The sequence below is a fragment of the Lemur catta genome, chromosome X (genome assembly GCF_020740605.2).
Source record: "Lemur catta isolate mLemCat1 chromosome X, mLemCat1.pri, whole genome shotgun sequence".
NCBI lineage: Eukaryota > Metazoa > Chordata > Mammalia > Primates > Lemuridae > Lemur > Lemur catta.
The window spans coordinates 61,951,396-61,971,081 of NC_059155.1; the positions used below are offsets into that span (position 1 = coordinate 61,951,396).

Below are 19,686 nucleotides of genomic sequence, written 5' to 3' on the forward strand. Positions count from 1 at the left end.
ATGTGAATTAAAATTATATATTAAATTATATAATAAAATATATAGTTTGTATAAATGGCTTTGTGCTACACATAATACTCTACTTCCAATAATTTTCATTTGAAAGTGTGTTTTTGAGATTGACCCTTTTTTTTTTAAATGGAGCTCTAGCTCAGTGTTTGCCACCTTTAGAGGATATTTGGCAATGCCTGGAGCCATTTTTCTGATTGTCATAACTGTACCTAGACATTAGAGGCCTGGCATACTGCTAAATCCCTACAATGTACAGGACAGTGCCCCTCCCCACCAACAAAAAATGATCTGGCCTAAAACGTCAATAGTGCTAAGTTGGAAAAACCACGGCGGAGGGTCTTCAAAAGAAAGACTATGAAATCTCTATGATAATAAAGCTGCCTATTAATGATGATTTAAATTGCAGGACATTTGAAATAGTATTTAAACGCCTCAATAATTATTAAATGTTAAATATTAAAATAACATATCATCACATATTTGAATGAGAGCCAATGCATTTTATTAATAACAATTGATCATTACTGCTCAGTTACTACCAATGAATCATTGGATACTGAACTGTAGCTAGGCAAACTGAGCACACCGGGGACAGGGCAGGTGCAGGTGGGCAGGGGGCAGGGCAGGTGCGGGTGGGCAGGGGAGAGGCCAGGGTTGCGAGAGCAACGAAACCTTGGAAAACTTGAGGGCGGACTCCAAGGGCAAGGAGAAGCGGGCGGGGGATGCGAGGGCTGGCGGGGAAGCTGGGGCCGCGGGCTGGGGCGTCGGGCGGCTGGGTGTGCTCAGGGCCACTGGAACTCAGGTTGCAGGCCCTGCGGGGGGCGGCCGGGCTCCAGGCTGCGGTGGTGCGGCGGCGGCGGCGGCGCTGCTCCCCTGGCAGATCGGGCAGGCGGCGGGAAGGGCGCCGGGCGGGCGCAGGCCCATCCTCCTCTGGCTCTCGGCTCCCGAGCGGCGCGGGTCTGCGATGAGCGGCCCAGGCCTGGGCACGAAGACGGGCACCACGCCGTTTCCGCTCATGGGACTGAAGGCAGATGGCCGGGGCTCCGGGCCCTTCTTCCTTAGCTTGGGGTCCGGGACCTCAAACCAGAGCGGCCCGTCGAACTTCCTTTTGCCTTTCTGGCATGGCCTGAGGGCCCTGGGCACGGACTCGGTGGCGCAGGGGTCTGGGCTCTCCTCGGCCGGCGGGGACCGGTAGATGCTGCCTGGGCGCTGCGGGGCAGCGATCTTGACCGTGACCGGGCTGCGGATCGGACGCGGGTTGCGGGCGCTCCAAAGCCACCGCTTCATGTAAGCCAGCCGACTGTGGGAGAGATCAGGCCCCACAGTGCTCTGGGGTGTGAGCCCGTTGGGGAAGCGCCTCCAGGCCTCGGGGACCAGGGCCCTGCGGATTTGGGCGTAGCTCCAGCCGGGCGGCACGCTGGGCAGGGCCTGGGTGCGGACCCAGCGCTGCCGATACACGTACTGGACTCTGCAGTGGTCCCGGGCCTGGGCGCGGCTGGCTGGCCCGGGCTGCAGGGACCAGCGCTCCTCGGCCGGCTGTGAGGCCTCGGGCGTGCCCAGGTATCGGCTCAGGCAGTTGCCCATGACAGTGGTGCGGTGGGCAGGTGGCTTCAAAGGCAAGTTTGGCTTGCTCAAGTCTCCGATGTCTGGGGAGAAGGCCCCGGATGAAGGGCACAGAGGCCGGTGACCGTTGGCGTCAGAGTGCCAGGAAAGCACGCGAGACGTTGGGCCCTCGGGACCCTCTGGCCAACGGACCCTGCAACGGCCAGGCGCTTGCCACGTGGACACGGGGACATCACCAGGTGGAGGCAGTGGGCGGGGCCGCCCTTGCTATCTGAAGGACCGGGGAAGTTCAAGTCTCTGTCCTTCCCACTGCTGGTCCCAGGCACCTGGCCCTGGGTAGAGGGGTCTAGTGGTTGCTTTTGTACCTGACCTTTAAAGGCAGAAAATATAAGAAATTCTACCAGGTCCTGAAAACTGTGGATACCTATGGACAGAGGGTGCTGTCTTTCATCATTGTGAAAACGAATATAATACACTTGGATGCTTTTTTAAGGAAAAACAAATAGGAAATGTAATGTGTGTTTCATTGTTCTAGGATGGATGTTATTGTCACTTTTTGCAATTTAGCTCTTAAGAAAATGGCCAAAGCCGTCCAGGATTTATGTTTTAGCACTGGTAATGCTCATTTTATGTGGACTCTCCTATAATTTCCAGCCGACGTGCATATATGTATACATCATCTTCTCTCTGAACACTAATGCCATTTTTGTCCTTTCATTTCTACTGATGATCTTGTAGTAATGTGAGGCACATTTTCCACTAATAGCTGAAAAGATCTAACTTCAGAAATAAAGTTTACAAAAGCTGCTGAGTAACTGATTATAGTGCTTAAGGATGGAGGTCTGTTCAAGGTGGTGTGAAACTCTCTCTTTTCTTAAGAACATTTCCCTCAAAAACATGTGCAGAAGGAAGGTATTGGGCTGTTGGAATGCCAGAATGAGGGGAGACAAAGAAGTGGGCAAAAAAATGTAATGTTGGGCAATAGATTCCATCCAGATTGAGGCAGAGGACTGAATGGTAAAACCACTAAATGGAGCTTAATGAGGAAACACCACAAGATTTCTGAGGCATGAGAGGGCCAAGTGTTTTGGGATGCAGGGGGAAGGGCAGTGTCAGCCAGTGGATGCAGGGTAATGAGATCCCTAACACTCTCTACTCACTGATGAATTCCTTTGCTTTTTTTTTTTGGCCGATTTCTTATTTAAGGAATGATCCCCAGGTGTATGATTTTGAAAATATAGAGATATTCCTATGGTATAATTTTCTTAAGACAGTTCTCATAATGATAGAAGTGACTTTTCATATTTAAGATTTCTCAAGATAATGGCATGAGAGTGGACAATCTAATGTCATGGGGTATGTACTTCTTATACTGTATTTTTCTTTTCAATGTCTATAGAATTTCTTTTTTGCACTATAACCCAGTGGTTGTTATTCTGGCTTGTGGGTAAAGACCCTCTGACAAACCACAGCCTTTTCCTGATCACCCACAGGCAGTAGTAAGTGAATCGCCACTAAATATGCCCTCTACTGGGAAATAAACGTGTTGATTAGTTAAAAGCCATTCTCAGAGAGATTGAAAACATCTGTTGTCTTTCTTATGCACCAATAAAGGATTTCAATGGTTAGTTAATATTATATTAGGAATTAGTGTATATCAGTGGTGTTCAACCTGGGGCGAGTTTGCAATGGACAGTCGAGAATGCCTGGAGACATTTTTGGCTGTCACTGCCTGGGGGTGTGGTACTACAGACACCCAGTAGACAGAGGCCAAGGATGCTGCTCAGCATCCTGCAATGCACAGGTCAGCCTCCGCAACAAAGAATGATCCGCCCTGAATGTCAATGGTTCTGAGGTTAAGATGCTTCATCCATCTTCCTCTGATGTTATCTTATATAGTCATGATGCACTCATCAAACTAAGAAATTAACATTGGGTCAATACCATTAAGTAAACTCCAGACTTTATTTGGATCTCCCCAGTTTTTCTGCTGGTGTCCTTTTCTGTTCCAGGACCTACTCCTCCATGGTTTCCTCCAATCTGAGTTTTTCTGCCTTGATGCTTTTAATGACCTTGATGCTTCTGAAGAGGGCTCATTAGGTATTTTCTAGAAGTTCTTCCTCAATTTGGTTTTATTTGTGTTTTGTCATTATTTAGATGAGGGATGCAAATTTGGGGGGAGGAATATCATAGAGGTGACTGGTATTTAGCTTTACAAACAATTTGAGAATACACAAAGAATCATCAATTATATGTATGATTGTTTAGGCCTGTAGTTTATGTGCAGGATAAATTGCTCTTTAAGGGTTATGTGCATTTGCACTTTGATAGATACTACATACAATAGTACGAATTTAGCATTTTATCTTCCTTTGATGTCATAATTGTTAAAAATACAAAATCCTCTGTAGTCTATTATTCTATTGATTTATATCTTTACTCATGTGACCCTTCCTACCAGCAATGCATGAGGCTGTCCATTCTTCACACTTGTACCAGCACTGGGAGCAATCAAATTTTGGGGTGTTTGCTAATTTGGCAGGTGAAAATTGGTATTTCAGCATACTAGTTTCATCTTGTTTCATCCCTTTTTATAAGTAAGCTTAAATTTTTTTTCACACGGTTATGAGCTTATCTCTTTAACAGTAAACTGTCTGTTTATACCATTTGCTGTTCATTTAAAAACTGATTCCTAGGAACTCTTTATATTAATATATCAGGGCAATTAGCTCCTTCTCTGTTTTGTTCACTGTAGTGTCCCAAACACTTAGAAGAGTAGCTGGCATATAGTATGTGCTCAATAAACAGTGGATGACTGCGTGAATGGAGTTGCAAATGTTTTCCCTGTTGTCTATCTTTTGTTTATGGCCATTTTCATCATGCAGGATTTTAAAAAAAATTCTTATGTAGTCTAATTTGCTAGTTGTTTTCTTGATGAATTCTGGGTTCTGATTTATAGGTAGAAAAGCTTTCTCCATTTAGAGGAATGAAAGAATCTTTCTATGCTTATCCTAACACTTTTATGGCATTATTTTTTGCCTTTGAAGTTTTATTCCACCTAGAATATATTTTCATAAGGATTGAATGATGGATCCTACTTTTTCTCCTAAATCCCTGCTCAGGTGTCTCCCAATATCATTTACTGAATTTATCCTATCCCACACTGAGCTGAGATGCTATCTTTATCATAAAGGAAATTCTCGTGTATTTGGTTACATGTCTGAACTTACTATTTTATTCCCTGATTGATCTTTTTATTCATGTGTCAGTGTCATACTTTTTTTTAATTTCAGCTTATTATGGGGGTACAAAAGTTCAGGTTATGTATATTGCCCATGCCCCCCATCCCCCCGAGTCAGAGCTTCAAGCGTGTCCATTCCCCAGACAGTACACATTGCACTCATTATGTGGCTTTTATAATGTTGTAGGTCTAATCATTCCTCATTTTTGTTTTTAGAATTTTTTCTAGTTATTCAGTCTTGTTTGTCTTTCCATATGAACTCTAGAAGTAGCAGAAATAGTATATCTAGTTTTAAAATTCCGTTGGTATTTTTATTAAAAACATTAAATTTATGAAGATCATAATTTCAGGGAAGTTGACAGCAAAGGTGTCCTTATGATGTTGTCCTATTTCAATAACATGGTATGAATTTGATTAATTCAAGCCCTTTGTGTTTCTCAGAAATGTTTTACACTTTTCTTAACATTTCATGTTACATTTATTTCAAGGTATTTTAGTTTTTTAGTTTCCATTATGCAGACTTCCCTCTTCCATTGTCTTCTATGAGTTATATATGTCAAAAGAATTGATTTCTATAAATTAATGCAGCATTCCACTAATTGCTGCATTATCTTTGTAGTACTTTTTATTTTTTTATTTTTTCATTTTTTTAGACTAGTCAAGTGCAGTAGTGAGGAGGGGGGAAAGCAGTAGAACAAGGAGTTCAATCTGTAACTGACTGTGAACAATCAAGTGAGATAACTACCTTCGGACCAGCCTATAGTACCTTTTATTGTTTTACTAAAGTTATCTTTTATGGTCTAACTTTACTGGTTCCTAGAAAAACTTAATTCAATTTAATTTAATATTTGCTATGCTAATAATCATGGAGTTAGTCGATATTTTTTAAACGCTAAACATGCTGTTATTTTTGAGCTGAGATTAATCTACTTTATCAAGTTAGGAAATTCTCCCTTCATTTATATTTCATTAAAAAAAATTTTTTTTTGAGACAGAGTCTCACTCTTGCCCAGGCTAGAGTACTGTGGAGTCAGCCTAGCTCACAGCAACCTCAAACTGCTGGGCTCAAGCAATCCTCCTGCCTCAGCCTCCCAAGTAGCTGGGACTACAGGCATGTGCCACCATGCCTGGCTAATTTTTTCTATATATTTTTAGTTGTCCAGTTAATTTCTTTCTATTTTTAGTAGAGACAGGGTCTCACTCTTGCTCAGGCTGGTCTCCAACTCCTGGGCTCAAACGATCCTCCTGCCTCAGCCTCCCAGAGTGCTAGGATTACAGGCATGAGCCACCGCACCCCACATTTATTAAAATTTTTTTAAAAACGGATGGTAAGCTTTGTCAAATGTGTTTTAGAAATCTATGGAAATAAAATTTTTCTCTTTGGATTTACTGATGGGGTGAAATATATTAATGATAAGGATATCATTCCTAGTATTGAATCATCCTTGCATTACTGAAATAAATCCTTGGAAAAAGTATATATTTCTTCTAATGTATGGCTGGATTCTATTCCTAGAATTTTCTTTAGCTTTTCTTTGCTAACTATTTTTCAGAGATATTGGGCTATTGTTACTTCTTTGGGGTAGGGTGGTCGAATCTTTGATAGGTTTTAGTATCACTGTTATCCTAGCTTCATAAAAAAGAGTTTGGGGGCTTTAGTTGTTATGAAAAATTTTTTAATCAATAAAAATCCAACACAAACAATTTCAAGCAGTTAGTATTATAGTTAGACTCTTTATGAATTAAATAGGATTTTCTGTGCTGATATAGTAACCACCACTTAGACTTAGTTTTAAGGGAAAAATAAAGCCCAAGTTCCAAATAACTGACTTAAGGTTTCTGGGCAGCCATTGCTAGATTCTGTCTTTGTCCTGAGATTCTATAGCAAAACTTACTTAATGATTTGAAAGGGTTTGAAACACATCCATTTCCAGCCTTCATTCTTTCCTTTAAAAGGGTCTTGATTTTATGTAGAGATTAATATGCACACATAAAATACACAAGGCATAAAACATATGCAAAATACCTATAAAGATATATAACTTTTATGTACCCAAAATAATTAAAAATAAAAAAATAACTGAATTATAAACTTAAAAATATATGTAATTGTCAAATATAACAGTAAAAAGCTCATGCGCTTCTATGTTTTGAACTTGTCTCTCTAGTTAATGTGAAACATCCCCAAATTCATGTCCAAACTGAGACAGACATTAACACTCTTCAATGAAAAGGTATAGGCATTACAAGATGTTAAAACTGACACCACAGTTTGAGCTCAGACTTGTTTTAAACGGGCAGACTAGATTTCCTCAGAAGGAAAGTGGAAAGAACCTACCTGATCATGATCAACCTCTACTGGCTGCTTCTTAATGATCCAGGTGACGGACTCGGAGAGGGGCGGGGTAGTCAGAGAGCCCGAGTAGGTCCAGTAATCCGGGCAGGTGGGCATCAGACAGGAAGGGTCAAATGACCCAAATTCCACAAGGGCGTCCTGGCCAAGAGCAGGGGTCAGTGAGTCATTATTTAGTGGTGAAACCCATTGTGGAATCTGATGACGAGGTGATGCTTCTCAGGGGGTATCCGGGGACAGCAGTGTCCCAGGGGAGCTCCAGGTACCTCTGGGCAGCTGCCTGAAGCATCACTGCTTAGGACAGAACCATGCCAGGCTTTGTTTCTGCAATTAACTGTGTATTTTTGATACTCCTCAGTGGGAAAACGGCCAAAACTATTTTCTCCTTCAATTCTAGTGAGTTTACAGCAAGTGGTCTCTGGCATTGTTGGGAGGCCTTAGTGGCTGGCACATAAAGAAGGAGGCTTCCCTTTTTCAAGACAGACTGACATAGAACTGTCCTTTGAAAAGGAAACGCAAATCAGAAGGAGCCAGAATCCTGGACTAAAAGGGGAGACAGGGAAACGGGGAGGCAAGGAGATGGAAAGAGGTGGGTGCAGAGGGATAGAGTGGGGGTGAGGGGAGAATACATGGACCTCCAGGGAGCAGCCCCTTGGGGATTCGGAATATTGAGGGATTGCTCTTGGGGGCAGGACAAAGGTATCCAACCTGAAGGATATGGGTCATTGCTCTTTACTGCTGGACAAGTTTCTGTAAAACTTTTCTCTGCTCCCTGCAGAGGGTAGCTGGAGAAAAGAAGGCTGCTCTGAGTGTGTTCACAGGACCTAGAAGGAGCCAGTGTTGGGGAGAGAAGAGGGGACAGCAGTATGTTCCTGAGTCCCTAAGTCCTCGGCAACATGTAAGCAAAACCAGAAAGCTCAGTGCCCACCAATGCAATCGCTTCTGTGCCCTGCAATGTGATCCAGGGTCAGGGGCCCTCTTAACACAAGCATCATAAATGGCAAGCCTCCTTCTAAGGCAATGTTGAAAGAGAACTTGAATACAGTTCACCTAATTACACTTCCCAATCCAAAGTGCCTTGGTAATGTCTCCACTTTTAAGATTGAAGCATAAAATATATTTCAAGTAAGTGATTTAGGAAAAAATATTACCTCATGCTTAATTGATGGCAGAGTATTCACAAATTTCTATAGCTCTTTATGATGTTTGTGTTGCCAAAGAACGAATGAGAAAATATTAAAAAGAATGGACATTTCACTGTAGAATCAGAATGGAGTATGAATTAAAACCAATTACTTGGTGATTATCTAAAAACAAATCATAGTCTGAAACTACACTTAAACTGGCAATTTAGAATGTTATAAACATCACTAAATTAAATTTGACAAAGAACAGATGAACAGGCTGTCTACAGCTGTGCCTGCAGTCTGCAGGGAAAGGTGCCCCTGCTCCATCTGCCTCCCCGGGGCCTAAATGGGCCTCAGCCCACAGGGGCTCTGGAACAGGCCAGAGCACTGAAGGCCCGGCTTTCAGCACAGGCCCCTAAGTTCTCAAGGGCATGTTCCAGGATTCTCAGAATATAACAACATCTCTAGCTTCTGTAACTGATGCTTTGACATCTGGGCCCTTGTTGACAGTGGAGGGACTGTCCCTCCTAAGGCTGGCTAATTCCTAGAGAGAATGGAAAACTGGAGAACGCCTTTCACATGCAAACTAAGCAATCCAGAGCTCACACCCCAACCATTTCCTTTAGAGGCTCTTACACTGGGGCCACTATTCCTCTAAGTCAATCACCCCAGAGTCAGGTATCAGACAAGTGGGAATAGCCCCTATGCTCCAGAACAGGCTGAAATTATTCAAACTAGCCAAACTAAGCTTGCTTACCCTGCCTCGCTCTTTCCTTCCCACAGAAACTCAATCAAGGCTCCTGCTCCGATGTCCTCCTCACCCCCCCTGCCTCCTGCCCAACCCTGGCACTTCCCTATGTGGCCCTGCACGGTGTGCCATGCCTCCAGCATGTAGGGATCTGTGAATATAATCACCTTCCTTCATGACAGTCATTCCCTGTCTGCATATCTTACCATACCTTATTAAAACAAATCTTGGGTACCCTTAAAACATTCAGCCTCCAGAGTGGACTAAAGCTGGGAGGCTGTGGGAGGCCCGCAGCTGCTGAACATGCAGGAGCTCAGAGGCCCTATTAAAGTGTGTCTACGAATCTGCAACCCCAGTTCTCCATGAGTTAACTGTGTGACCTGGCAGGAAAACACTTAACCTTGTTGAGCTTCACTTTTTTCATCTGAAAAATGGAGACAATAATACTGCCATCAGAGAGCTCTTGGGAAGATAAACTAAGCACTTAGCAAATATGGAATCACTCAGCACTCATAAATATTAGTTCTTTTTATGATCATTTCCCATAGTTATTTGCCTTTATCATTTTATTCCATTTAAAATATATTCTTAACTAATCGCCCATTTTAACCATTATTTACTTAGTTATTTGCCTTTATCCTTTTATACCAGTGCTTAAAAATAGAAATATGATGCAAGCTACAGCGGTAATTTTAAATTTCCTAGTAGCTACATTTAAAAAGTAAAAAGCAGGTGAAATCCATTTTAATATAGCTTACCAAATATATTCAAAATACTATCACTTCAATATGAAAAATTATTATAATTAGACTTACATGTTTTCCATACTGAGTCTCAAAAATCTGTTGTGTTCTTTAAACTTAGAGCACATCTCGATTTGGATGCTAAGCTTTCTTTTTTTTTTCCTGCTTTAACCATGTTCAGAAAAATGCTAAACTTTCATTAGAAGTACTTGATCTGTATTTAGATTTCAAAAACTCACACTTGAAAAATATATATACACATACTCAAGTGGTTCCAAACATTCTTAAAAGTTTTCCAATAACTGAATTGAGTATCAGTTTATAAACTGAAATTTAAATGAATTAAAATTAAATAAAATTAAAACTTCATTTCTTCAGTCGCACTAGCCACATTTCAAGTGCTCAATACCCACACGTGGTTTGTGACTATCATATTAGACAGCACAATTTTACATCATTTAAAACATATTCTTAACAATCCTGTATTTCAAGCATTATTTATATTATCAATGTATTGGTCCCAATATTCTTAACACTATTGTAATTTTCTTTCTTTTCTTTTTAGAATATGACATATCATTTAAAATTGGTGAGAATTTTTACTTTTAAAAAGACTCCAGTCAGAGCCAAACCATTTTCTTCCAGCGCTGCATCCTCAAAGCTTTTAAATTTGACTACATTCCCATGTACCACGTGCAACTGAAACACCATTAAAAGAATCTACATCACATGCCTTCCTCTGTGGTCCCACAGCACTTTTAGAAAGCTTTCCAAATCACAGTTGCTTAATAATTCTAATGTCAAGTATGCTTCTCGCATTAGACTTTGAACTCTGGGTGGCTAGGAATTGGGTTAGTACTCCTAGCACTTTGTGCAATGCCTGCCACATGGCTGGCACTCAGTAAACGTTGAATGAATGAATGAATGACTAAATACATACATGTTATTAGGTGACCACAAACATAAAATTTATTTTTCTTGCTTAACTATCCTTTTGCTCTGTATTGAAATCTTATAATTAAAATCTGATTAAATACTATTATTATTTAATACAGAAGTTATTTGTAAAGTCAGAGAGCAGAGAACAATTAACACATATTCAACAAAACAATATAGATTTCTGGCAAAGCTTTCATTTCATTTATGCCCTATTTTCTATACAAATCATATTATAAAATCTAAACACAAATATATACATTTTTATTAATAGAAAATATTATCTATACTAGTAGAAGAAAATGTGCATAAAAATAGAAGAAGTTTTTTTCATACACTCAAAAGTTAGTCCAATGATGATCCAGCAAGTCCACTTCAGGGCACATACCCGAAAGAATGGAAAACAGAGTCGTGAAGACACATATGTACACCCATGTTCACAGCAGCATTACAACAGCCAAAAGGTGAGGAATGGATAAGCAAAATGTGATATATCCATATAATGGAATATCATTCAGCTTTAGAAAGGAAGGACATTCTGACACATGCTATAAAACATGGATGAACCCTAATGACCCTATGCTAAGGTGAGATAAGCCAGTCACAAAAAGACAAACACTGTATGATTCCACTCATATGAGGTGCCAAGAGTGGTCCAATCCACAGAGACAGAAAGTAGAATGGTGGTTGCCAGGGGCTAAAAGAAAGGGGAATGAGGAGTTAGTGTTTAATGGGTAAAGTTTCAGTTTTGCAAGATGAAAAGACTTCTGGAGAAGGATGGTGGTAGGAAGGTGGTGATGGTTGTGCAATAATGAGAATGTACTTACTAACTTAACAGTATTCTTAAAAATGATTAAGATGGTAAATTTCATGTTATGTGTATTTTACCACACATGCAAAAAAAAATCCAGTGAGTTCCATGCCACTGCTAACGCAGCTCAATACTCTCATGGAGGGAGTTTGATGTGGCCTGTGTTGTCATGGCACTGCTCTTTTAACTCCAGACAAGACCACCAGATCTTTCCCTCACCTGATTTATCTGTAGAATCTTCAAATTCCACGAGGAAAGAGTACCCATTATTCCAGACATGGAGGCAGGTGGTTGGGTCATAAGAGATGGTGAGCGGTTTTAAGCCAGGGTCATAAACACTGTCTCTCCACCGGATGTTGATGGGCGACTGTTGATCGCCTGCCGGAGCTAGGTCCACACTCTCCCAGAGTGGGTGCACTAGGAGAAAGCAGGCCGGGGATATTATCAAGACCATCCACTACCTAGCATCACACATGAGGCAATCCCACTTCTGGAGAACCTGTCGAGGCTAATGGAAACTTAAAATCTTAGGAATTACCCACTTAAGGCCTTAATCAATTGGCTAAAGCAGAGGATAAAGGCAGGTCAGAGAGCACCTTGCAGAGGAACGGCACTCTGCCATCTGGAAAAACCAACACATCTCAGTCTGCTACTAAGTTCACCTAAACCAAGTGCAATCAGTCCTGTGATGACAGTAAAACGCATAGAGATCAGTGTCAGGTGGAAATACGGTATTCACAAATGAGTTTCTTTTCTGCACTGATAATTTCCTGAGCCCCAACCCCCAAAACTAGCTTTAAATACAAAGACAAAGTAATTTAGTTTTCAATGACAGACTTATTCTCAATAAAGAAAATGGGGAAGAATTTTTGGAAAGCAAACTTTCAGTCAAATATTGTCAGTTTTTAACGGTTGGCTGGTAGACAGAAAGGCTTGTGTGGCCTGCATCCTGTAAAATGCTCACCCCACATAAATGTGCATGCTGAGTTCACCTCTTATGTAAGCAAACCGAGGACTAGGCAGCCGTCCTGCAAACCTGCGTAGAACATCAGCATTGCCAAGGTCCCTGCAGTTCACAGTATGTCAGGTAAATGTGGACATTATCTATTAATGTGTATACATATAGTCTGTCCCACGGAGGCACTGATGATATCACTGATGCTGATTTTCTTCTACAGAGTCAAGCGCTGGGTCTTTGTAGCAAGTCCCTGATAAGTATCAGCAGACTTCCTGCTAACACAGATAGACCTGTTGAGACAGCCATGCATGATGAACAGAACCCCATGTATCAGTTTGGCGTGGTCCAGTTTTCTGACCTTTAGAAGCACCCTGGATGGGTAGAATCAAGATCAACAGGAAAACTCTGAGAAACACGAATCAAGGAAAATCATTACCAATGACTCTCTGTATCTTGCCCCCCTTCTAAGAATGAGTCTGAGGATTTCAGAAAGGGACAAAGCAGCCACCACCCAGTCAAATCCCCTGCATAGGGCAGGGTTACCCTCTTATTTCCATAAAAACAGAAACCTGTTTCCGGTTTACTCTGATAGAGGACATATTCCTTCTGCCTCAGTAGCTGCTCAAAGATGGAAGTTCAAAATCTTAGCCTTGGTTTTTTATTTTTATTTTTTTTGGCAAAAGTACCTCAGCAGTAAGTATTGACATTGAACTCTCCTGGGAGTATCTAGACCAGTGTTCTCAACAAGAGGAGGGTGTTAGTGCCACCTTGTGGACAGATGCCAGGGATGCTGCTAAACATCCTACAAAACACAGGGTGGAGCCACTAATGCAAAGAACTGTTTAGGTTATTAAGGATGAAATGTCCGATTTCCTTAAGTACTAGGTTTGACAGTTGCTATCTCAGACATTTCACTTTGACACTTCTTGTTTTATTTTTACTGTGAAGGTACACCCTCAGTCTTTCAAACGCACGTTTGGGCTTGTGATTATTGTTCATATTTTTTAGAGCAATTTTTGTGAAACCATGGATAAGTCAAAGATTCATGTTATTTTCAAATATGAGTTCCGTCATGGAACCAATGCTGTGCAGACAGCTTGAAATATATCAATGAAGTGTTTGGGAGGGATGTGGCTAATGAACACACAGTACATCAAACTTAGTTTGAGAAGTTCTGTTCTGGTGATTTTAATCTTAAAAATGAGCCACATGGACGACCTGAGACCAAGATGGATAATGATGAACTGAAAGCTGTATGTAGTGGAAGCGAATCTATCTCAACCTATGTGAGAATTAACAGCAAAGTTTGACATTACTAGTCCAACAACATTGGGCCATTTGAAACAAATGGGCAAGGTAGAGAAGCTGGATAGATGGGTACCACATGAATTAAACGAGTGTCAGAAGAGAAATCACCTCAAAGCTTGCCTTTCTTTGCTGTCACGACATAAAGACGAATCATTTCCACATTGTATTGTTAAACGCGTGATGAAAAAATGGATTCTTTTTGACAATCACAAGATTTTGGCACAATGGTTGGATAAAGATCAAGTGCCAAAACACAGTCCAAAACCAAATATTCATCAAAAAAAGCTAATAGTGTCTGTTTGATGGTCCAGTGCTGGTATTATCCACTACGGCTTCATGAAACCCGGTCAACCTATTACAGTGAATATCTCCTGCAACCAATTGGACAAAATGATCAGGATGTTCCCAATGAAGCAGCCGAGACTGGTCAATAGAGACAGGCCAATCCTCTTGCGAGACAACACTCGATTACATGTCACACAAACAATGTTGCTCAAACTACAGAGGCTGGACTTGGAAACTCTCTGTCATCCACCGTATTCACCGGACCTTGCACCAACTGACTGTCACTCCTTCCAGGCTTTGGACCACTTCTTGCAAGGAAAAATATTCAATGCTCAACAAGCTGTGGAAAATGCCTTTTGTGATTTCATCACCACTCTCTCTTCAGGGTTCGATGCTGGCATAAACAAGCTACAGGTATGGCAACACTGTGTTGACAGTTTAGGTGCATACTTTGATTAACTGTACTGCTTCTTGTTTGAGATATAATAAACTAAACTTTTGATTCAAAATCAGACATTTCATATTTAATGACCTAATATCTGGTGCCAAATGGCAACAGCACCTAAGTTGAAAAATCTCAGTCTATGGAAACTCAAGAGTATTCTTTTTTTTCTATTTCTTCCTATAATATAGTGTTGTCTTATCTCTAAAAAGATTTGAACCCCATGTTTTAATTTGTCTTAGTATAAAAGAACTTCCTTAAAGAATAAGAATTTTCTGTTTCGGAAACCAAAAATAGAAAATGCATATGAACTGGCATAATATTTTATTATAATCTAACCAGAATGCAGATTCCTTCTAGAAGCCCTTGAAAGACTCTGATTCTCTTCCAAAGATTCCTGACAGAAAGAGACGACACACCTCCTCTGAGGTACTCAGACTGTGGCTGATCATTTGAGAATCCACACTCTTCAAAGTCAATTAATGGGGGGGAGGTCTCCTGAGAAGGGTAGAGAGAGTTGGAATGATGGTAAGGTCCCTAAGCTGATGAGCCACCCTTAATTGTTCCCCACTTCATTCAGGAAATGGAAAGTCTCAACTTTCACAAGCATGCAAACACCAGCCAGAGAAAAATGGACTTACTCCTTTCATTGCTCTTTTATGACCATATTGCTACTTTCAATTTACGTCCTTCAGTTTACAAGTTCAGTTTCCAGGAGGTTTTCTTTTCCCCACCCAGACCAGATGGTTTATTAACCCAGACCATCTAGGTTAGACCATCTAACCCACTGCAGGGGAGGGGTCTTGGTCACTGTCCCCTTACTGAAGCCAGCTTTTCGCCTAGGGCTTGTTTTGTTAAAGATAAACTTACACATTTTCTTCTCTCCTCCCCTCTACTTTATTCATTTTAACAAAATACAGATTGAAATTTCTTGGTAGTGTCATACTTTCCCTCAAAACAAGATGATTAAGTGTTCTACCAGAGGCTACATTTTCAGGTTTTTCTTATATGTAGAAAATGAAATAAACAGAGATAGTGACTACATCAACCATGGTTTAAATGAGCAAAGGCATACTGTCATTGACAAGGTGTCAGTAATTTGTTGCTGATGAGCAACAAAAGCCCTTTAGATTTCATGGTGAGGATGTGCTTGGTTCTTTTTTATAGGACTAGTCCTGGTTTTGATTTATTTTATGCTTGCACCACCCATTTTCCAGCCTCACTGTGTGTCCCCCCCTGGCTCTTCAAACGTGGCACATTCATTGCTGCCTTAGCCCCTCCGCTCCTGATCCTCCTCCTTTGCTGGAATCAATTTCCTCTCATTCTGCTTGGTTCTGGCTCCTATTATTGGCAGAATTGGCACCTCCTCACCTCTGACTACCCTCTCATAACATGATCCCCTCGGATTATAATTTTTTATCACAGCACTCTGATTTTGTCCTTCACAACATTACTACATGGGTATAGTTCTAATTGCATGCCTATGTGCTTAACTATCTGCCTCTCCCACTGCTCTGCAAGCCAGCTGGCTTTCAATCACTACTTGGGGATGGAATGAGTAAGATGAAGAGCATTGCTGAGGAGGCTTGCTTCTCCTTTTGATTTATGTCCTATTATCCCACTGATCACATGATTTTTTCTTTAAGAATCATTCAGGTTTATCTCTTCTTTGCCTTGCCTGTGACCACCAGCCTAGTTAAGCCACTTACATCCCAGACTTCATACAAAGCCTCTTGTGGCTTTTCCTCTCTCACTCCCCTCTACTGCTGAGTGGCAGTTCTCCCGTTGGTGACTGTCACCTGTTTTTCCTAGTAACTTAGAAACAAGGACATGTCATATGATGTGGGAAATTCATTATCTGAAGCTTCAGCCTCCACAAGCTACTACTGTTGGTTTTATTGTCAGCACTAAAAGGAGCAAACTATTCTAATGACATAAACAGATTGGACTTTAAACCTTTAACTTTCAACTTTCTGTAAATAAAATAAAAACAAAAAAAGAACCCTCACACAAAATGTTAGTAACTAGATAAATATGACTAATTTTTTACATCTTAAGCTTTAGAATGCAAAGAGCAAAAGTTGAGAAACCTCAAATCTTGAAGCAAGCCGATATTTGAAAAGTATGTTAATTCATTGCAAATAGTGGATTTAAAAGACATGTTTAGCCAATTCATTAATCTCATCTCTCTACCATCACACACATCCCCTCCTATCATCTCAGAGGTTCTCTCTCAGGGTTATTTCACTTCCCCCCTTGCTGGGGACATTTGGCAATGTCTTTAAGACACATTTGAATGTGACCATTTGGGGGAGTGCTACTGGTAAGAGGTCAGGGATGCCATTCAGCATCTACAGTGCATGCACAGGACAGCCTCCAACAGCAAATGATCCATCCCCAATGTCAACAGTGCCTCAGTGGAGACTCCTGGCAACATCCAGACATGGATGGTACCTTGTATTTCCAGGAAGGGAACGAGATGTGACAGGTTTGAGGAAGATCATCTGCTGCCTCATTTGATCTTCCGTGTTCACAGCAGAGCACATACTTGCAAACTGGTCAGGTCAGCTGGAACTAACTCTGCAATTCTTAACTCTGGACAGAATATTCTGGGGCATGAAGCTGCTGAATTGCTTGTAAACATTAATATGCAACTTCCAGAAACTTAAGATTTCACAGAAGTAATTTGCCGTCTGTGGATTAAGGTTAGTAAAAAGACAATTGCTAACAAGAAACAATAAAGAACAGGTTCCAAAATATCTGAAACTGAACATCTCTCTTGTCCAGTTTCTGCATGACATCATTTTGACATTGGTCAAGAAAGAACTCTCCACATTTATTTTAATGGACAAACAGAGAAACAGCTATTCTCACAGTCCTTAAGGTATATAATCCCACACTCGAATGCCAATGACAGCATATCTTCAAATGCCTAACACACGTGATTGTTATTAAAAAAAAAGTCTTTTTGCTGTCTTTAAGGAAGTGGTGTACTCACAGGCTTGGTTCTGGGTTTTGTAAGTGCAGATATAGAGGCTGCAGGATGGCAGGGACCTTAGAATCTGGAACCTTTTCCATTGCGATTTGCATGGAGACACTTGAAGAATAACTCTCAGGCTGTTCATTGCCACCATTGTTTGGCTTGAAATCTTGATCAGGTCCCAAATAATGTGCAGGAACCTAGAGGGAGGAGGGCAGAAGGAGAAAAGCTGTAAACAACAGAGACTTAAGATCATATGGAAACCTCTAAGTAGGACAACATTTAGACGAGTAGTACACACCCCAGGTGGCTGGAGGGCAAATGGGAGTCAATAGTTTATCCACTCTTGTTCCTCAAACTCACTGGTCACCCCACAACAACAGACTCATTTGCTTTCCCTCATCCACTTTGCGTTCCTGCCTGCCTATCTGCCGGCCACGTGGAAAGTCCTTCCAACTCACTCCGGCCTCCCTCGCGCCTGTGCAGATGTGCTTCCTTCCCGGGACCCCTCTCCCTCCATCTGGGTCTGGTGAATTCCTACCCTCCCTCCAGGTGACTGAGTCCTGTGTCTCTTCCTCAAAGCTCCCCTGACCATGTGCTCACCAGGTCAGCCCAGCACCCTCTTCCTGGCTACAGTGCTTATCACAGTGGAATAAAATACCTAACCAGGAATGTCCTTCCCGACACCATCCTCCCCAGCATCTAAGCCCCACGGTGGCAAGAACCATGTCTGTCCCTGTCAGAGCTGCATCTCTAAGGGACACAGCACCCGGCTCCTGATGGGTGTTGGGGGAGTAAGTTGAATAACCTCAGTAGGCTCCCTTGGTGACAAAAAAGATGTTGATCTAATTTCAAGAACCCACAACTGTGCCATGACTGCCAGCATGTTCTGGGACAGTACTAAGGGACTTTCCTTTTCTCAAATGCCACCATCACCCATTTGTAGGGTTGTTTATACTTTCAAAACACTTCAATGCTTATCCTTTAAGAAGAGGGTCTCATATCCCTACCTGTAAGATCTGAAAAGACCCTCAAAGTCCTGCCTGTTCTAAAAGAGGTACCTGCCCGAATACGAGCCTCACCTAGTCTCACAGGGCTGGGACTGCCAGTAAGCATTTTCATTTCAACATTTCTTGTCATTTCCATTACTCCAGGAACTGTTTTGGGTGCTGTGGTACAAAGATGACCAAGGTTTGAGCTCTGCCTTCCAGGTAAGTAATTTCTCTTTTTAGGAACTGTTTTTTTTTTTTTTTTTTTTGAGAGTCTTCCTCTGCTGCCGTGGATAGAGTGCAGTGGCACCATTGTAGCTCACAGCAACCTCAAACTCCTGGGCTCAAGCGGTCCTCTTGCCTCAGACTCCCGAGTAGCTGGGACTACAGGTCTGCACCACAACACTTGGCTAATTTTTCTATTTTTAGTAGAGATAGGTCTTGCTCTTGCTCAGGCTGGTCTTTAACTCCTGAGCTCAGGTGATCTTCCTGCCTCACCCCGCAGAGTGCTAAGATTACAGGTATGAGCCACCACACCCAGCCAGGAACTTCTTAAAATGCACATAGTATGAACAGGAAAACACAGAGCAAACCAGTTTACAGCAGGGTATTTTTGCCACCTCAGATTTGGCCTTCTCTTGCCAAAAGATGGGCTCTGAGCAGTATGGCCATGCTGACAGGGGTGGGGTGGGCAAAAGGCACAAAAATAGAAGTCAAGGGGCACTAAAGATACATTTCACTTAGTAACCTGAACTTTATTTCTTCATACCATCTTTCCGAGAAGACTGTAAGATACAACACCCACATCACGATCCCCAGTGATGCTGAGCAGGGAGACAACACCGTGCTTTCATCCTTCCCTCTCTGTGCATATCCCTGCTAGTAACTGCCTGTGAACTAGCTCCTCTCCTCTGCATTGCTGTCCTTGACCCTGCTTCATCTAAGCTAGAGGGGAGAAGGCTACATCTAAGTGAAAGGAGAGAAAATTACCTCTATGCGCATTGTAAAATGAAGCATAGCAGGGCGAGAAGCCAGTCTTCAGGCCCAGTGCCATGTGCTTTGCTTTGTGTGTCCATCACTTTGGTAACATATACTGAACCCAGAGAGGTGGAGATGAGCAGCCATTACATTACAGAGGACTGGTAGGATGTTAGTGCATCCCAGAGAAGTTCCTTACCTCCAGGCCTAAC

At 41.8% G+C, this 19,686-nt stretch overlaps 1 protein-coding gene across 1 annotated transcript; it reads right to left on the bottom strand.

The window, feature by feature from the left end:
• Window positions 1-499: 499 nt before the first annotated feature.
• POM121L12 (POM121 transmembrane nucleoporin like 12) lies at window positions 500-17,607 on the bottom strand. Its single transcript, XM_045538332.1, has 3 exons — window positions 17,526-17,607; window positions 7,155-7,310; window positions 500-1,945 (listed from the first exon to the last, which is right to left on the bottom strand). Exon 3 carries the CDS (start codon window positions 1,594-1,596, stop codon window positions 811-813), a length of 786 nt encoding a protein of 261 aa, XP_045394288.1. The 5' UTR covers window positions 1,597-1,945; window positions 7,155-7,310; window positions 17,526-17,607; the 3' UTR covers window positions 500-810.
• Window positions 17,608-19,686: the final 2,079 nt, after the last annotated feature.

Excerpts from the sequence above, each read along its gene's own strand:
- POM121L12 (XM_045538332.1), bottom strand. The coding sequence starts at position 1,596 with ATGGGCAACTGCCTGAGCCGATACCTGGGCACGCCCGAGGCCTCACAG.